The sequence below is a fragment of the Plecotus auritus genome, assembly GCF_963455305.1.
Source record: "Plecotus auritus genome assembly, chromosome: 7".
NCBI classification, from domain to species: domain Eukaryota; kingdom Metazoa; phylum Chordata; class Mammalia; order Chiroptera; family Vespertilionidae; genus Plecotus; species Plecotus auritus.
In genome coordinates this window covers 48,359,135-48,376,620 of record NC_137774.1, presented here as the reverse complement: position 1 = coordinate 48,376,620, position 17,486 = coordinate 48,359,135, and the positions used below count along the sequence as shown (strand labels likewise).

Genomic DNA, 17,486 nt, shown 5'->3' with positions numbered 1-17,486 from the left:
AGTCCTGGCCAGTGTGCTCAATGGTTGGAGCATCAGCCCCCCTGCACACCAAAGGGTTGCAGGTTTGATTCCTGGATCTGTTGGGGAGCATGCAGGAGGCAACCAATTGATGTGTGTCTCTCTCACATTGATGTCTCTCTCTCTCTCTCTCCCCTTCTCCCTTTCACTCTCTCCAAAAAAAAAAAAAAAAAAAATGGAAAAAATGGGTGAGGATTAACAACAACAAAAATAATAATAAATTTTTTTAAAGATCTAAAACAGAGAAGAAGGGTGAAGATAGAGAAGGAAAAAAGAAGCTAAGTAGGCTAGGTGTTGAGGAGAATTTGGAAATCTAAAATCTGAGATGAGCAAAAAAAAAGTTTCAGAGAGAACTAATTTCTGGAATCAGTTCAAATGCTTAAAGAGGGAAATCCTAATCACTTTTTTTATGTGAGTTATGGAATGCCAGGTATTTATTAGAGGTTGTACATTTTATAACCTCTAAAATAAGATTTATATAATAGAAATCTATATGTAAATAGATAGATATAGGTAGGTAGACTCAATGGTTAATGAAGCCTGGCAATTTGGGTTACCCAATATTCTAGAATAGCATGGATTCTAGTCTATGCTTGGACATTTTCAGTGACTGGAAACTTAACTACTTTTTAAGGAAGTCCATTCCATCTTTAAATAGTTTTGACAGAATTCTCTTTCCTTTATTGAGCCAAAATCTGCCTCCTTGTCATTCCACTGATGAATTCTGGTTCTAATCCTTAAGGCTTTACAGATATGGCCTCTTCATAGTTTACAGATCTGTCATGTCTTTATGTCTCACAACTCAGAATTCTCAGTTGCGCAGCCATTTAGCTACTCGTCATCCTAAACCTTCTCCGTATTCTTGTACCAACTCATCTTGGCGATACAGGGCAAGGGCACACGTTTTCGTATTCTAGTTACTTGTACTTAAATGCCATAACCAATTCAGGTAAGTGGTTTGCCTCAGCTCAAACCACCCTGACAGCAGTGGTTAAACAGCCATGGTATGGCAGAACTCTGGATTCAGGATGGTGACCCCAACTGAGCTCTTCACTTTCAATGGGTCCCCTACTGATCAGACTCAAGGGGAGCATTCCAGAAGAAACTCTTTTGAAAAGTATTTTCACATTATCATGCTTTCAGAAAAGCATTAGTGACCAACCTGAGCAGCCCAATTCTGTGCATTCCCTTGCCTAGCATACTCATGATACCTCCCTATTAGACTAAGAACAATTCATACCTGCAGGAGCAAACAGCTGGAAGAGTATCCTTACCCTCCTCTGATGAGGGTGAGGGAGTATCGAGCATAGGGTGGCTCCCTCCCCGCTTGTACGAACCTTAAAGGCATGCTCCAAATCAGGTGCATCATTAAAGGCTTGAATAAAGATAGTCCCCAGTCTTCGGTCAAGATCTTCTACTCTCTGGTTAAATTTAGAGACATCATTTTCAAATTCCTGAAGAGACATTACAAAGACATAGAAAATCATGATATTGCAAAAGCCAGTCCCATTATGCTCTTTACTACTAATTTTTGCACTTGAATCATTAGACCAAGGATTTATTTTCATTTTCCAAAATTCACCTTGGCATGCCTTAGTTTTCATCCATGTAGACAGTTACCCCATGTCTGCTGCATTTTCTTCCCTAGGCAAACTGGTAGAGTGAGTCAAATTGTGAGGTTGGCACCCTTTCACTCTATCTCTGTGCCCCTCTTCCTTCTGTCCCTTCTCTATCACCCTCAGTGCCAGCTTCTGCCACCCTAAAAGCCACCTCAACAGCAACAACCCCAGCAATGGGGCTACCATCATACCTCCTACCTTCCTTCCTCTCCCAAGTCTAAATCCTGTTTTTTCAGTGTAACCAACCTAATCTAGCCATTGGGAGGGAAGTAAGCTAATTAAACTAATGCACACTATTTCTTCTAAGTACTTTTTAATTCATTAGGACAACAACTAGGCATTATTTCTAAGAATATAGCAATTTTCAGAAAAAGTTTGTTAAATTAAATCCCTAATTGGTTGAATTATTATTTGTTATTATTGCTTTGCAATAGTAATTCATATTCTTATAAAAAGACTAAGTAGAAAAACAGCATAGTTCTACTTCCCAAACCAACTATAGTAACATAATGGTATGTTTCCCTGTGCATAGAATTCTGCTTTATCATTTGTTTTGTCTTAGAAAATACATGGTTGTCTTCAGAAGATCCTATAGGGACAATTCATAAAAGAGTTAAAATAATAATAGTAATGATTGCTTTGTAGTACACCATTTCCCCCCATTCTTCCTTAGAAAGCAATATCTCTCCAGGTTTGCTAAGACCTCCCTAGGCAACTGACGGCTCTAAGAGCAGGTTTCTGCTCTATTTCTTCCTCCTTTTCACTCATTCACTCTAAGATTCCTTCTCCAGCAACCAGCCACTCCCTTCTCAGGGAACCCCATTCCCTATTTCTGCCTGGCTCCCTTTCTTCTTTTTGTCCCTTGTGGGCTTGCGCTCACAGATCTCAGCTCTCCTGGGCCAGGGGTAGGGCATGGGCTCTGGGGTCCAATCATGACAATGCATGTCTGGCCGGTCCCTCATCCCTGAGTACTCCCTTGCAAACCAGAGTCCAATCGGAAAAAATGAAGCTCTGCCCCCACCCCTTACCCCACCCAAGACACTAACAGAATTCTGCCCGGGTGTTCCTGGTCTGCTAACTGCTCAAAGCCATCCCATATTCAGCATCTCTGAAACCCTGGACACCATCAGTCTGGAGCAGTCAGCAGTTGGAAAAGGTCCTCCCTGATCCTTCTCCTGACACAAAGAATAATGAGAAGGTCTCCCTTCATACAACCCCTGGGACTATAAAGCCAAAGGAAAGAGAGAAAATGCAAGTAAAATACCAGGCCCTACAGGCTGGAGGCAGCTGAGAAAGAGACAAAAGTTGCAAGTTGGCCTTCCAAGCCCTACCATGCCTTGGGGGTCCAGGAAGTTGTGGCAAGACTCTGAGAAGACCCTGCACATCTCCTGAAATTCGTGGTCCATTTGCTGGACCTGCTGACTGAGGGCGTTGCCTCTGATGCCACTGAATTCGAGCTTCTGCAGGCTGTGAAAGTCCAAGGTCGTCTTCAGAAGGTCCTACAGGGACGATTCACAAGAGGTAAAATAATAATGATGATGACAACAACAGTGGGTAATGCTCACATTAGGATGGGAAGAGCAAGATCATATGGGGTGGTGGGTTGCTTAGGAAAATGTGAAGCCTGATTCATGTTGTAACTGTATTATTAGATTGGGTTGATATAAATAACATGGTTAAACTTGATAACAAAGCAGAGAGAAAGTACAGATAAATAAAACTCACACACACACAAATAGATCAATTTTATGCTTTAGCTTTTCTGTGTTTTCTAATAAATAATAAAATATAATAATAATAATATTTACATGATGGTTTTACCAGCAATTAAAAAAAATCAATTTCAAATGGGCCATGTCATCTGGTTCTGGAATGAAGCTATCTTAGGGGATATTGACTGGAAAGCAGTGTCCCAAATAGTCCTGAGGATAAACACCAACGGGCTCAGCAAGACTGCCAAGGAAATCAATGGCGATGCCCCTGCCCAGCATATGCAACATGGTGCACCATGTAGCGCTGGGCGACAGGGACAACTACTTGACACCTCTGTGTTGGGTTTCTTCAACTGCAACAGGACAACACTAGTGGGAGGTAAATCAGCCAATGAGGCTTAGGACTGAGGCCAATAAACACAGAGAAAGGGCGTGGCACTGTCACTGCTGTTCACATGGCAGTGTCCCAGCTGTGCTCAGAATTGAGTGACAGGTGGACAATACAACCCAGAGCCTTGGGGAGGAGCCTTCTGAGTCCATGGATGCCTCCCCTAGGATAGGAGCCTCCAGAACATAACTAACATGACAGACTGTGGTACTGATCTCATGAATACTGGCCTGAAATCACAACACTTCCAAACCAAGATGTTTCCCCATCACAACCTCCCGCCTGTGTGCATACCTGTCCAACAGGAAAGGGGGAGATAACAAGGACCTTTGCATGATTTTAGCAAACATTTGGTGTGGATCCCTGGGAGGGGGTCTTCTACCCTGAGGAAGCTTGAGAGACAAGAAGAGGGAGCACTACGTCATGATGTTGAAACCCAGCAGGTCCTGGATGCACTCCAGGAAATTCCCACAGCCAATGGCCACTGCTCCGGTTGACCCATCAGACTGGAAGGAGGCGGCCCAGCTCCTTTCTCTTGCCGGGACACCAAGTCCAGCAACAGTAACAGGCATTGGGAAGTGGTGAGCATCTGACTTTCTCCACATTGTCAGCATCTAGCAACTTTGTCTTGCTCATCTGTGCTCAGGCACAGCTGTCAGCAAGCAGCCGAAGTGGGAGAGAAGAGAGAAGAGGAAAGAACCAACCAAGGAAAGAGAGGCCTTCCCCTGAAGCAGGGGTCTTGCCAGCAAAGGAGGGGCAGGGGGCAGCTTTCATTTTAAAACACCTTCAACTTTATGCACTGGGAGGAAAATAGAAATTAATTGGACTTAAATCAAATGGACTTGAATGTTAATTACATGCCAGTGCTATAGGAGAAGCATATTTGTGCTATGGAATGTCACCTGGGCACCCATTTTTCATAATTCTGTGGATGTCAATTCCAATATTTAGGAAATATCCTCTAACCATTTTAAAAGACGGATGCATCTTGATATGTTTGATTGCATCAGAAAAGTAGATTATCATTTTGTTACATTATTTTATTTCTCAAGAATACTTGAAGTATGATCTTGGATGGTCATGAAGGTATTTCATGACAGACATTAAATATTTATTTAATTATTCTGTTTTCTAGAAAAACTCTGATCACCAAAAACAATAGGTATTTACATTGCTTAATTTAACAAACACATGATAGGCAACACATTTATTTGGAGTTCAGTTCAAAGTCTTAGACTTATTCTTACTTCCCTATTAAAAGAGCCCCCAATTTTCACTCTACCATTCCCCCCAATCTCTCTCCACTTACCCTTCGTAAGCTTTCTTCAGAGTTTTTGTCACCCTTTGGAAATATAATATACTACTTGGCATTATATTATACTAATTTTTTATTTTGTGCATCTTTCTCAGTGGGTTGTAAATGCCCAGAGGTAGCCCGTTATCTTTAGTCCCCCCCAAAAAAAGCCCAGATATTGAGAAATATTTGTTAGATGAATGAATATATGACCTTTGACCTTTGACTTATCTACAGCCCCTCCAGGAGAAGGAGAATCTAAGAAATATGAACGCAGGAGCAATTGAGAAAATTAGACAAGAAAGGAGAGTTACAAAGTAAGGCTGACCGGTGTCTTTAAATGCTCGCAGGGCCTTGGTCAAGTGCGATGCAGAACCTGGTGGTCCTGCTCTGGGGACAGATCGAAGGCAAATGAGCACACAGAGCAGATCTGTCCTCAACTGGCAGGTTGAACTTCTAAAATGTCTTATATTTTCCCTACAGAAAATGGCAATTTCATGTGGTTTCACTCAATAAAACAAAACCATCTAATGCTTAGAAAAGTCCAACTACAGAATGGGCTGCTACGAGAGGGACTGAGCTTTCCCTCTTGGTGGATTTCAGACATTTGATGTCAGAGGATTAGAGGAGGTTCCTGATCTGGCAGGAATTGTCTTGCAGTCATAGAAACGTATTTATCACACTGACAGTGACTCTATCTTTGATTCACAAAATATTTCAATGTAGCTCTTTCACCATTTACTTAAAGGTCCCATCAATCAGATAAAAGGCAAGTTAAGCCAAGAAGAGGTTTAAATGATAATTTTTAACTACCCATTCTATTCATCGCAGTAGTAAACACATGAAGTTCATTATGCCATATTCAGGCTGAAAGGGTCAAGTTCAGGGGGAGGATATGCAGCACCAGGGGAAAAGCCCAGGACAGGGCCCAAATGCTGGGCTCACATAACCCTGGCCTGCCATTTAGTAGCGATGTAGCGTAAAGCAAGACACAGCTTTTCTAAGCCTCACTTCCCTAACCTGCATATGTGTTCCCCAATACCTAACTTGTCGTGGGGTTATGGAGTCACGTGCACCGTGCCCTGGTAGGACTTGAATGACGGGGAGCCACTGTAATTAGTTATCATCACCCTGCAGTCATAGCTCAGGTTGGTGGATAAGGGACATGTAATGGCTGGTGCACAAGTGCTCCTCTCCAGGTAGCACACAGGGCATGGGCCAGGCTGCTGGCTGGGCCGATGGGTTCTATTCTTGGGAAACCTGTGCAACTTTGATGGAGGGTGGGAGAGGTCTCCAGTGGCTCAGGCCCAAGGGGGAGAGCCACACTCGGGATAATGGCAGGCCTCACAGACACAAGCCCATCCTTGAAGGAAAGGTCACTCCACCTGTCTTAAAAGAAATGTCTTCAGAATTCATTAAGGAAGAGCACAAAGCAGACATTCACAGATGAAAGTCTCAAAAGGTCATTGGGGAAAAGGCTGCTTTCTCTACCTGACGACAGTGGCTAACCTTATGCAGCAAGTGGTCTCCTAGTGACCACATGCTCAGGAGTGCTGAAAGGGAAGCCTGCCCAATTAGGCCTGCAAGGAGGCAGAGAGGGACCGGGGTGCAGGAGGAGCAGGGAGCGCATGTATTAGGGCAGCTTACCACCCATCTCCCTGCTAATCACCTGGCATAAAGCCTCAGCAGGAAATCACTCTGCCTCCAGTAAATCACAGCTTTGCAGACATTGCAGAGTCAAAGAGATGAGGGCTCTCTCCAGCTCTTACTTACCGCGCCATGTGGAGGGGAGAGGCTGCAGGCAGAAGCACAGGGCTCTGCAGCACCTACAGTCATACGGCATAAACATGGACTCAGTTTGGAGGGGTGCATGAGGGGGTGTGGATATGGTGTGTTTGGGGGCTATGTGTGTGTTGTGTGTATTGTGTGTGTATGTTGCATGTGTATGTGCAGTGTATGTAAGTTGTGTGATGTTAGTGCATGTTATATGTGTGGAATGTGACTGTGCAGTGTCTGTACTGTGTGTGTCTGTGCTATGTGTCTACTGTGTGTGTACATGTGCTGTGTGTGCAGTGTGTATGTTGCATGTGCAGTGTGTGTACTGTACATGTATACAGTGTGCATGCATGTGTCATTTGGTGTGTGTGTGTGAGCTGGGGCAGCCAGCGGGAAGACAGGGTGAGGGAATGAATTAAGAGGCAGCTGAAAGACTCTTTTCCCATTTGATTTTGGACTGTTTGTTCAAATTAGAAAGATTTTATATACTTTTGGGATTTCCTTAGTAAATTGTAAAGTCAGATACCCCCCTTTCCTGGTATGTGAATTACAGTTTTACCCAAATGACTTATTTAGAAAAATGGCCTAACAATCATGTGGTAAAAACAGAGTGTGCAAAGACAGAAGAGAGTGGATAAGGCAGAATAAAGCCACAGAACCTCTTTGGACCCTCAAAATGGGGGAAGGGAGGAAAGCAGAGTTCTAGAACCCCTTGGGAGATATCCAAGTTGGATAAAAGGGCAACACTTGGAACCATATGCCCCTGAGTCAAATCCCAGCAGAACCTCTCTAAGCGTGTGATGATGGGCAGTGCTTCACTGTGCTCCTGTGTTACGGTAGGGGTACTGAGGCCTTGCTCCTATGAATGTGAGGGTGCAGGCTCTGGCATGAGATAGGCTCTTGAAACATTTCTACTCTTCTTTTCCCTGCTCAGGGGTTAGTTCTCTAAGAGATCAGCTGGGTCATGGTGGTGAGGAGGCTGGTCGTATTCCGAGAATGCAATTACTCCACATGCTGCAGGCTGCTGACAACTGCTCAGCAATACACCACACACACACACACACACACACACATACACACACACACACACACACACACGCGCGCACACACACCAGCTCAGCCCACCTTCATTTTAACAGGCACCCAGAGAGGAAGAGTGGATCTGCACAATGTAACTTTCTTGTGCAAAAAAAAGCAATACAAATCAGAGGGGGAAATGTGAGAGAACCATGAAGATTAAAACCAGCCCTTCACAGCATAACTCTGGATGTGAGCATGCAGATGTCATTTTATTAACTTAGCTTAGTGTATTTATTAATTGCAGCTACCCCCATCTCAGTGGCCACATACTGTATTAGAACAGCAAGATGAATACTGCTCGGTTCATGCTAATTCTTGCTGGAGAGTAGCAGATTAATCCCGTTTCAAACAGGCATCAATCACAGAGGTACTCAGAATGTTAACTAAAGGGCTACATGAAATCTGCTTGGAGATGATCGATAGTCTGTGTCCCGCTGCACTGAGCTGAGTAGGAAGAGGTGGGGGAGCCAGAGGCCAAGGGGCTGAGGCTGAGTAAATGACTCAAAGATGGAAAAGAAAGAGGGGAGGAAATACTATGACAGGGGGAAGGAGCAGCCACAGGAAATCATGGAAATTCAAGGTGAACAAGGAGCTAAAGGAAACAAAAAAAGAGAGGGCTTGGAAAACAGAGAAGGGAGACAAGTAGAAAGGGAAGGGAGAGGAAAAAGAAAGGAGAAAAGGAAAGCAGTAAAGAAATAGTAGATTTTGCCGTAAGAGCAAAGAAGTAAACCAGAGCAAAGGACAGAAGAGCTGGGACTGGAGGGAGCAGGAAGACTGAGCATGGAGTCATTCGGGTCATCATCTGATTACATGGGGCAAATGCTGTTCACCCTCCTGCATCTGCGCCCTTGATTCAGAAAGAATAAGCAGCCGAGAGCTGGCCATGTGAGGGCAGAGGCTCCCGGAGACTGTGGCCCTGGCCTGTGCATTTACTGGATATGCCCGCAAACTTGGGCCGTAATGTCAGAACAGTCGTCTGTGTGCAGAGGCACAGCACTGGCATGCATGCGTCTGCCTGAGGCCCCAGCCCCACGTCATTCCCAGCTGTGCTCAGCTTCACCCCCAGGGCTGGTGCAAGGCTGGAGGTCTGCCAAGCGGTGAGGCAGTTACTCCACCTGGTCCGCCAGGCCTGGGGCAGGTTGGAGCTGGAGGTCTGTCACCTCAGCTAAACAACAGCAAAGCGACAGATATGGAAGGTGAGAGGAACACAGTCGGGGAGGGGAGGAGAGCTGCGCATCAATAGCTGGGATGGAAATGTTGCAGAAAAAGGAGGCATTTAGGATAAAGCCAGATATCGGTGACTTATACTCTCCATGGTCCTGATGAAGGATTTAAGGTGGGCCTTTCATAAGATCTAGCTTCTGACTTTCTTGCTTATACATTTTCTCTGTCTCTGTGCTCTTCTTTGTCTTTTTCCCCCCCGTAAATTCCTAGTCCAGTTTCAAACTTTGTTTCCTGTGGCGAGCCGGCACGCCATGGCATACTCAGCACCAGGGAGCCTTATGTGCCACGCCAGCTCAGCCAGGTTCACTGACCCTGAGAGGGGGCGGTGAAGGATTGAGAAAAGACAGACAAGAGAATGAAAGCTGGGTCTGGGTGGGACGCTGTCCTCTCTGATGGAGAGCTAGCGACAGCACCACGGACTACAAGCTGCGTCTTTATTTTATAGCAGATGCCACGAGGCAAAGTAAGGGCGTGGTCAAGATGTTTACAACATTATCATGAGTTTCGATCCTACTCAGTTACAGTCACCTGAACTCTATCAAGTCCACATCACTCAGGCACGTGGGGCCACATGTTCGGACCATAGGTTCAAGCTTACAACTATAGCTGTTGGCTATAACTGTGCGGGGAGGGCTCTGCCCTCCAAGCTGGCACTTGCACGTGGCCATGAGAGGACTGTGCCCTCTCATTAGTCCGAGGCTTGAACCTGTCTAAACACTGTAGCCGCTCTCCACAGTTTCCTTTTCTGCTTACTACTTCCTCGGGCACTGCTGGATTAGGGGTTCCTCTTTCTTGCTCCCTTGGTCATCCTCCATGAATCTACCTTCTCCTGCGCTACGGCTACTGGTCCGAGGGCTTCTTACAGGCGAAACTGTATTTCAGTCATCATCGTACCCCTATGACCTGGCTCAATGCCTAGAGAACGGCAGTGTTGAATCAATGTTTTGGATCTGAAATGAACAGATTCAATTTCCTACTCTTATCCTCATAATTCCACAGTTTGTGCCACTCATCACAGCCTCTTCCCAACATATCCCCCCTCATCATCCCAAATCTCTGATATTCATAGCTGGAAACAGGACTTTAATTCTTTCTCAGTCTTTTTTTGGCTGTTGTTCCTAATCTTGAACTTGGATTTCTTAAATTTTAGAATAAGTATGTATTTCATTATATTATGTCCACTGTCTTTCTCCCAAAGTTCAGTCAGCAAATTTAGAGCTGTAAAGTGTTAAAAGACCTGTTAACCATATTAAATTCTGAGGATAAAAACTCTTAAGAGAAAAAGCTTCATGTCTCCTTACTCTGGGCCTTAAACTAATATTCACATTAACTTTATAAAAAATTGGGGAAAGACACAGCTTTGGGCAAAAGTCACATTTCTTTTACACTGGGATTCACTAGTCATGCAGTTTCTGGAGCCACCTTGGGGGTGGAAGAGTAAAGGGCAAGTTCAAAGTAGTAGCTTTGTGGGAGTGGCCAGCTGCATCCAGTTTGGCTCACCTGCATTTTGCTCATTGAACTTTTTAGCAAGCGTTTATTTGAAACAAAGTTTAAAGATTATGGGCAATTTGAAAATCAAATGAATTAGTTGGCTGATTCCCTGGGCCTTCTTCCTAAATGAGTCTATAATTAGAGTTTCCTAAACTCCTAATAGCACCACCATTACCTGATGATCAATCCAAATGATCATTCCAAATATATATATTGAATCTTATTGTGGGTTCCTCCAACCAAAGGAAGGCTGGCCACTGTGCTGTCGGTCATTTTCCTATGCACTTTCTGGGTCCCTGACTGCTCCCTCCCACATGGAGCCGGGAGCCAGAGGTGGATGAGCACTCTCACCTGCACTAGGAGAAGGCGTCTCAGGAAGCCATTCAATCGCACAAACACCAAAGACGACTGGAAATCCCACGCCCTGACTTCCTGGCTCTCCTTGAAGTAAGTGTGGAGATCCTCCCTTCTGTCCTGAAACACCTGCTTGAAGAAGTTCAAGGTGTCCACAACCACTTGCAGTTTTCTCTGACTTTCTTCCACCTCGCTTTTCAGGAGGTCTTCTGGGCTGAGATAATCAGAGGCCTGGAACGCAAACGTTCGTGTCACGAAGTCTGGTTGCAAGTGTGGGACATCCCACAACTTTGCCAACTCCAATTCTAAACTGAACAATAGCCCAAGTATTTTTGAAAAGCACACTATGGGAAACATGTGACTCCACCCTCAGTTTCACAGGTGGATTGGGACCTGGGTTCAAGCCAAATAGTCAGTGATTGGCTTAGGTATGGGCAAGTGACCAATCAGAGACAAGGAAACACCGTGAGTCTTTCGTGGGGCCAACTGGGGATGGGCAGGTATTATTTCCCACCTGTTCTTTGGTGACTTTCTGACTTTCTATGGTGAAATAATTTGAGTTCAAGAATTCTTTGAAACATCATTATTTCCCTGTATCTAACAGACCTGAACCTGGAAGGCTGTGAGGCTGAAGCTGTTGGACAGCCGTCTTCACTACCACAGGGAGGGGCAGAAATAACTGGGTCCTGATGACACCACCTATGACTTTGTGGTAAGCCAGGGCTGAAGCCAGACTTACCTTGGACTTTCAGGTACATGAGCCAATAAATTATCTTTTTTGGTGGGCTTTCCTTACACTTTCAACCAAAAGAGTCCTGGCCAACAAACATGGAGTGATGGAAAAGTGTTGGTCTAGGGGTCAAGCAACCTGTCTTTGGCTGGGTGACCTTTGGTGACTTAGTTAAATTCCTGGAGCTTTAGCCCACATCTTTAAATAATAATAATAACTGTTATTATTATTATTTAATGGGGCTCTCCCTGCCTACCTCACAGAGTTCATCTGAAAATGACCAGGATCATAAAGGTCACAGCAATTTGGAACTTGCAATGTGCCTCATAGATGTTATTATTAGCTCCTCTTTAAATCCATTCATTGTTTCCTCAGGGTCACAGCTCCTTAGAGGGAAATGAAGCCAATTTGGGTGGAAGATCACCCACACATCCCAAGGCTTCCCGTTCTAGTCACTGGCACACTCCTCAGGGCTTATGCTTGCCTGGTTGATGCTACAAGGGTCCCTAGAAAGGAGAAGCACAAAGTTTGTGATCTTAAAAGTTGCTTCTCTGTAGCTCACAGACACTGAGTTCTTAGCATGTGCAGGGCATGCTATAAGCCATGCATGCTCACATCAGAGCCTCATAGTCATCCGCTACCATTTGAGATGGTCCTCTTGTTACCACTGCACAAAGAGGAAGGTGAGACACAGAGCAGACAATCAACTTGGCCAGGTACACACCGCAAACAAGTGGTGACACAGGGTTTGGCACGGAGATGTCTGACGCCAGAGATAGCATTCCTAACTGTTTGGCTTCACTGCTGACTTAATACCAGTCTGGCCCTAGCTGGTGTGGCTCAGTGGATAGAGCGTTGGCCTGGGGACTGAAGGATTGATTCTGGTCAAGGGCACATGCCTAGGTGCGGGTTCGATTCCCAGTAGGGGACGTGCAGGAAGCAGCAGATCAATGATTCTCTCTCATCATTGATGTTTCTATCTCTTTCTCCCTCTCCTTTCCTTTCCTCTCTGAAATCAATAAAAATATATTTTAAAAAATAAAGTAAAATAAATACCAGTCTGCGAGCACAGATCATCAGGAGGTTGAAGTTCACCACCCCTGCCTTTCAGCAGCCCCTGGGCTTTGGGCAGAGGGAAAGGAAGACTGTGTTGCAGCACTACTGAAAATGTCAGTCTTGCCGGCTTGTGATTAGTAAAATAACTCAAGTGGGAACCCTGTGGATCATAATTGCTTCCCTGCCCTGAAAAATGCCCACTTTACTCTCCTCTGTGAATCCACGCCACCCAGCCGCCAGGGAGTCAGTGGAGACCCTGGGGGACAAACCTGCTGGATGAGAAGGTTGCAGATCTCCTGGAGCAGCACAGTGAGCCGCCCTGGGGAGCAGTAGGACTTGCACGTGGCCCAAATCAGACAGATCACGTGGAGCAGAGGCTGCAGCCGAGGCTTCAGCTCCGGGAACTCCACAGCCTCGAGGGCTTCCAGGTGGCGGCCGAGCGGCATCAGGTGCATGTGGATGTCCTTCGCCTCCATCAGAGCTGGAAGGAATGAGAGAGTCATCCTCCCTGCCTGGAGCTCAGATCCACCAAGTTGGAGCCCTGGTGCCTGGGAAGAGAAGGATCTGAACTTCCTAAACCAAGAGAGCAGAGGGAAGGCTGATGAGAACTCCCTATTAGTCTATATTGCTCTTGTTCCTTCCCCTCCATGATACTGTTGCTTCCAGTTTTCCAAGTTTCTCCATTGTCCAATCAATTCCACTTCAGACAATCTTGTTCCCACACATTTTCCTACATTCTTTTGCCCTCCTTCTTTATTTACCACTCTTTTCCAATCCATACCCACCATTTGAGAAATATTGCCTTTCCTCTCCTCTCTTCAGTCCATCAGTGAGCTGATGCAAACCCCTGATTTGATTAAGAGGAATAATGCACATCAAATGCCTCTAAAATATTTTTATTATTCAGAGATCCCACCAAAATTTCTGACCACGTCTCCACCTAACTCCTCTAACCAAAAGTTCTTTCCTTCCATCATCCAAATTGAGTTATATATTTCAAGGATTTTTATTTTTATAGAAGTGTTTACTATAACTGCATTTTTTCCAATTTATTTTCTTTGTCATTATATACTCTACTACAAATAACTTTTTGAAGCTGACATGGGGAACCAAATCTTTTATAACGAAGACTAATGTGAATGATCATAGTCTATTAATCTATTAATGTGAAAAATATATTTTGAGCTCAAAATAACCAACTCATAAATATAACTTGACTGCACGTTGTTTGATTTCAGAGCCCAAATTACAGTCATTTGCATATCTCCCTTATGATATTTGTCATGTCTGCGTATGACCTGTAGTATTTACTCAAATGTTTTCTGAGTTGACTCCCATTTTAACCTAAATAAAATCATATAAAATGAAAACTTCAAATCACTAACATATATGGAAAACTGCTATCACCAACAACAGTTACCCTTAACATATTTTTATATGTGCCTGTCCATATATGTCCCACAATAACTGCTCATACCAATAGTGGTACACAAGCCCCTTTTGGGGGACACCTGAATCATTTGTATTGGACTTAAGTTGGGAACAGCAATTGATTCTTCTGGGACACAAAATCTCTCATGAAGCAATAAATGAAGAGATACCTGTTTCCAGGCAGCTCTATGTGCTGCAGGGCAGAATCTGGGGTAACATTTTAGGGCGCAGAGGGACCTCAAAGACTAGCTACTTATGCCAGTTCTTCTCTGCTATAGGGAACATGTCAGAAACTCCACCACTGGAACTTTCCTTCCTGGGGCTGAGCGGTTTTCAAACCCCACATCATGAGGAGAAGAAAGTGGGATGAGGGTTCCACACTGCACTACAGACACAGGACACTCCCCTCTTTAATGGAACAAATAGGCCTTAATTAGTTCTATGTTTTGGACTTAGGAAGAAAAATGTCTTTAAAAAAAGAGTGCTGGTAGAGAAAAAAGTGTTTGAAAATCACTGCTTGGATTAAGCGTAAATCACATGAAATTACAAATACCTTTCAAAGCACATTCTGACCTACAATACTGAAGAGGTAGGAGGAGGTCTGGGAAGAGGAAGGAAAGAAGCAAAGTGCCCTGGTGAGGGGAGAGGGAGCCCGGAAAAAAATTTACCTGCTTCTAATTATAGACTTTGCTGGCTCTGCAATTTTGACAAGGGGAAATCTTGCCTGGTGCTCAGATGACCAGGAAATTGCAGTACCTCTGACAGTAGGAATGGTAAAAGCAGAATGGAGCCAGCAGTGGAATAAAGCCTTAAGGGGCCAGGGTGAAGGGGCCTGAACCCCAGAGGTGAGAGATAACAACATGCATTGTACAGTGTGGCACAGTCAGCAAAAAACTTCCATCTCTACTCCATCACAGCAGCCCGAGGCAGTGGGCAGGAGGTGTGAGCACAATATCATGGCATGCACTAAAGCCCAAGGGGTTAGGTGTTGTTCCCTAGGTCACCGAGTGGTGGAAATGCAAACAGCACAGGTCGCAGCGTTCCTGCTTCTAGATCGGGCATTATCACGCTAGGTTGTGTCAGGCTGAGGGTCGTAAGGACTTGAAGCTGCTGAAATCTGAGAGAGAAGATAGTTCAGCACTAAATAAAGAATTCAAGGTAAACGCTTTTATGCAAATACTTGCTGCACCTCACCTGCTGTGACATCTCTGCACATGGCTTGGAAGGCTGGGAAGTAGCTGCTCTGAAGCTTGTCCAGGAGCCCCACCATGCTCTTCACCTTTATCGTTCTTAGTTGATCGTAAATGTATTCCAGGTCCTCAGACCTGCAACGCCATGGAGAAGGGGAGTCCAAGTGAGCATCGGGAAACTCAGTCCCCCTGTGATGACCCACCCCCAGACAGACAGAGAGCAGCCCTGCTCAGGGCACTCCCACCGAGGCTGGCTCCTGCACAAGCAGCCAGGGCATCTGTTCCCAGGACAGTGATGGCAAAAGCCTGAGCAGGGAACATGGTTCAAAGGGGCAGCTCCAGGAGGCAACAGCAGGGGAACTTGCTGTGAACATCTGGTGGCTCCAAAGCTTGGCAGCTGGAGGTCATCAGCTCTTGCAGTAAGGTTTGGGGTTGGGGGGAGACGCGTGTCAGAGTGAAGCTGCTGGAGAAGGGCCTGTGGCAGGTCAGCAGAATGGTCAGAAACCATTCCTCCCAACAGAAACCAGGCAAGAGCATGGGACATCTCAGCATGGTGGCACCAACAGGGCACCATACCTGGTCATATGATATGGACACTCCCCACTCAAGAGGAGGACAGGGACATCTGCTTCAAACATCTGCCTCCTTTTGAGTAAAAGATTACTCAGCACAATGATGAATAGGAAATGGGAAGGTAGAGCGGGAATCAGCAGGAGCAATAATTAGGTCTTTCGGGGACTCTGTGGGGCTGGCACACAGTGGAAGATGGGCTTTCTAAGCCTGCTAATGACTGGCTGGGACCTATGAGAGGCTATTCTGCAGCCAACTGTCAAAACCCCTCTTTTTCTGCAGATTCTTACAAAAAGTGTGTGTACATAGCCTTGACTATCCAAGGAGAAATGAGTACACAAGTAAAAATACATATAAAAGAGAGTTAATTTTACACGTGGTTGAAAAGCCTTTGAAGACATGTCAGAAGGTATACTGACTGCAGCCCACAAAAGAAGGGGCAACTATTGAATCCTAAGGAAAGGGTACATCTCCCAGAGCACAGAAAAACTGCATGACCCCAATGACACGGAGCTGTCTGCTCCGGGGGAGATGAGAAACACCTGGAGGTGGGACCACACTCCCCGGCTGGCTCCCCAAGGCCAGCATCCTCTGTAAGATGTCTACCTACTTGCCAAGGTTTGAGCGTGTGCCTACCTGCTCTTCCAGAACTCCAACTCCACCCAGGGGGTGGGGTTTTCTCCTTGGAAGAGTGGCTGGGAAGACTCCTTGTTGAGGACCACCTGCACCTGGCGACTCCACTGGATCACTGCGGACTCAATGGCATAGATGACAGACTTATTCGTGGAATCCAAGCTGTGAAAGGCACAACAAATCTCCTGAAACATCGGAAATAACAAGGCTAGGTGGCCTGCAAACAAAATGCCAAATTTTTAAAAAACAGGTGGGGAATACGATCTAGTCCAAGCATTCTTATCTTTTGTTGAACAATAGATTGATGGGTACTCAATTAGGAGCACACGTCCTCTCCCCAGACAAAACGCTTATGCATGCATGCATACACAATTATCCAAGACAGGATCCACCAGCACTCTGAAGGCTAGTTGAAGAATTTTGAATTCTGTCAATACAGAAATACACCGGACCACCCAACCCTTGCTTGAATCCCACTAATGTCAGCAGCCTCCCAACTTGACAAGCAGTGCATTCCTCAGTGATCAGTCCTCACTGGGAGAAAGTGGGTCTCTACACTGAACACATCTACTTCCCTGTGATGTCCTCATTTTAGTCTTAGTTCTGACCTCTGCATCAAGAGGAAATAGGTTACTTCCTCCTCCACAAGGCAAACCATCAGTCATCTGAACACCAAAATTAACTTCACTTTGTCCTCACTTTCCCAGCAAAGAATGGGATTCCCAAGCAATCTACCTTATATATCTTTTTAATAACCAAAAACAGGAGTACTTTAGAAGGCATTAAAATAAAAATATATATTTTGGTTTGCCTTCTCACTAAGTCTTTTTTTTATTTCTTTATTGATTAAGGTATTACATATGTGTCCCCATCCCCCCAGTACCCTCCACCCCCCACCCCACTCATGCCCTGACCCCCTG

At 45.2% G+C, this 17,486-nt stretch overlaps 1 protein-coding gene across 1 annotated transcript in view; it reads right to left on the bottom strand.

The window, feature by feature from the left end:
* Window positions 1-17,486, bottom strand: part of DNAH9 (dynein axonemal heavy chain 9) — a 362,400-nt gene that overhangs the window by 331,892 nt on the left and 13,022 nt on the right. The window contains exons 3-8 of the mRNA XM_080680625.1: window positions 16,570-16,728; window positions 15,368-15,498; window positions 13,012-13,223; window positions 10,954-11,187; window positions 2,969-3,136; window positions 1,356-1,472 (exon numbers count right to left, since the gene is read on the bottom strand). Of these exons, the coding sequence (XP_080536751.1) occupies window positions 1,356-1,472; window positions 2,969-3,136; window positions 10,954-11,187; window positions 13,012-13,223; window positions 15,368-15,498; window positions 16,570-16,728 (1,021 nt within the window). The remainder of the gene's footprint in view (window positions 1-1,355; window positions 1,473-2,968; window positions 3,137-10,953; window positions 11,188-13,011; window positions 13,224-15,367; window positions 15,499-16,569; window positions 16,729-17,486) is intronic.